Consider the following 2,332-nt stretch of genomic DNA (forward strand, 5'->3'; position numbering starts at 1 on the left):
GCCAAGTCGACGAGGCCCGGTCGACACCATCGCTCGGCCATGTAGCAGCTGACGACGCTGAGAACGCAAACGAGCGCGGTGAGACCGACGCGCGACGCGTTGCCAATCTCGACGTAGCCGCTTACGCAGCGTAACGCCGTGTCCATGTCCACAAAGTCGCAGTGTCGATCGAGCACAGCGACATACACTTGCGGCGACGCGGCTGTCCAGGCAGCCACCGACCCCCACGCAAGAAACGAGCTCTTCATCGCATAGTACGACGTGTACGGACCCGTGACGCAGCTCCAGAGATCGTTCAGTACATAGACCAGCCACGTGCTCTCGGCGCTCGCAACGATTCGCTTGTACCACGGCAAGCTCGGCACCGAAAACCACGTGCCATAGCCGATGCGCGTGAGCTGGAGCGTGCTCGTGTTGAGGAGCCACATGGCCGTGATCGCGCGCACGATGAGGAAGAGCCGGCCGATCCAGACATGGCCGACGATCCGGTTGAGCTCAAAGAGGTTGAGGCCCTCGACGTGGCCCCGCTGCGCTAGTGTGCTAAGTGCGACGCACGCCGCGACGCACAAGAGGACGGTCGTGATGTACTGGACGACGCACTGGAAGAGGTACGAGAGCGAGTGCGGGATTTTGGCTTCGTCCGGTACAAAGACGAGCGGGTGCGACCGGCTCGAGATGGCGGTGACGACGCAATGGTCGCCCTCGAACGCAACCACATCCCGTAGACCGACAATCCATTCGTAGAGATAGCACCACCCAAAGAAGCTCCACTCGTTCTCGGTCGCATCGAGGAGCGGAATGGTCGTGAGCTCGGCGGCGCTGGCGTTGTTGAGGAGGTAGAGCACAAGCGACGGCGCGGTCGTGGCCGTCCTGGCCGCCGCGAGACGCGACGCGTCGATCGATACATTGTACGTGGTTGCAAACGCAGCGTAGGCACTATAATCGGCCGCGCAGGTGCTGCTGGCGTAAATGTCGAGAGCGCAAACCGCAGTGTAGTGGGTGCGGCGACTCGTTAGCACGGCGAGGAGCAGCTGCAGCCGCGTCGGAAAGATGTACTCGTTGTAGTACGAGTGACACATGCTCGACATGCCAAAGTACGTGTTCCAGCCAAACGCGACGGCATTGGGCGGCACATCGTTCCCGCAGAGGAGGTTGCTGCCGATCGTCCATCGCTTCGCGTACGCCGATGGCAGCGCACCCATGCTGGCGGCAACCCGTAGCTCAAAGAACGCGGCCTGCGCCGACGCGTTCTGGCGCAGGAGCGTCGAGAGAGCGTTGGCTAGGCCCGTGTACACGCTGAGAAGCGCGCTTGGAAGAGGTACAAACGTCATATCCACTGCGTTGAAGGGCCCGACCGCGGCTCGGAGCGACGCCAAGCCGGCCGAGACTGGCGACGCGATGAACGAGCCGTTGGAGAGGAGTAGACGCTCGCTGGATACATTCCGGTAGGCAAAGCGGGGGCTTGAGGCGAGAAGGCTCTGACCGACGATGCGCGAGGTGTTGCAAGTGACGGCCCAGAGGTCGCTGGCGAATGCCCAGTACATCTTGCGCGACGTTTCTTGGCTCAAATGCATGAAACCTGCGCTGGCGCTGAGGCGGACAGGGTACGAGAGGCCCAGCGCGGTGCGGATCTGGATCGAATCGAGGAGACCAACGGACTTGTAGTTTTGCCACTGCAGCACAAACGTGGTCAGACCGTTGGACTGCCAGAATCTGGTTTCGTCTGGAATAGAGAGGATGTGCGCTTGCATGGTTGCGTTCAACCACATCTGGCCGTGCACCGTGCTAGCCACATCGCGGGCGATCCCAATCTCAAACGACGCGCCCCAGCAGCGCTCCCAGGCGCTCCAGTCGAGAATGTTGCGCAGCGCACTTTCCAGATACCTGGCGCCGTTCGAATCGTGAGCTGCGCAACGCGCTTGGCGCGCAGCTGTCGACGCCATCGGCCACGTACGGTTCCAGTCGAGCCAGCAGTACTGCGTGAACTTCCACGGCAGCATGCACGGGTGCATCGCGCGCAGTCCCGAAATGATCTCGTTCAAGTGCGGGTGCGGCTGGTAGAGCTGTCGGCGCGCCATTGCGTCGGGCCACACGACCGACGTTTCGGACGTGTTGTACGCTTGGTGCCAATCGCCATTCTCTGGCGCATCGAGCGCGAGCCTTCGTGGCGAGGAAGAGCTGCGTATTGAAGAGGTTGGCCACAAACGACCGGGCGCCCGTCGCATTGTATCCAGTCCAGCCATAGTCGTTGGCCCAGTATTCTCGAGCGACGCCCAAGTAAAAGTTGTTGCTATAGAGCGAGCCAAGCAAGTACGAGAACCCGCCGAGGAGC

At 61.7% G+C, this 2,332-nt stretch overlaps 1 protein-coding gene across 1 annotated transcript; it reads right to left on the bottom strand.

Moving 5' to 3' along the window:
* Nucleotides 1-348: 348 nt before the first annotated feature.
* On the bottom strand, nt 349-1,751 carry SPRG_18397 (hypothetical protein; the record flags this gene model as incomplete). The annotated part of the gene is made up of 1 exon (XM_012357833.1): nt 349-1,751. A coding segment is annotated over one exon (1,403 nt), but the record flags the coding sequence as incomplete, so codon positions are not given.
* Nucleotides 1,752-2,332: the final 581 nt, after the last annotated feature.

The sequence above is a fragment of the Saprolegnia parasitica genome, assembly GCF_000151545.1.
Source record: "Saprolegnia parasitica CBS 223.65 unplaced genomic scaffold supercont2.1169, whole genome shotgun sequence".
In the NCBI taxonomy this organism is placed as follows: domain Eukaryota; phylum Oomycota; class Saprolegniomycetes; order Saprolegniales; family Saprolegniaceae; genus Saprolegnia; species Saprolegnia parasitica.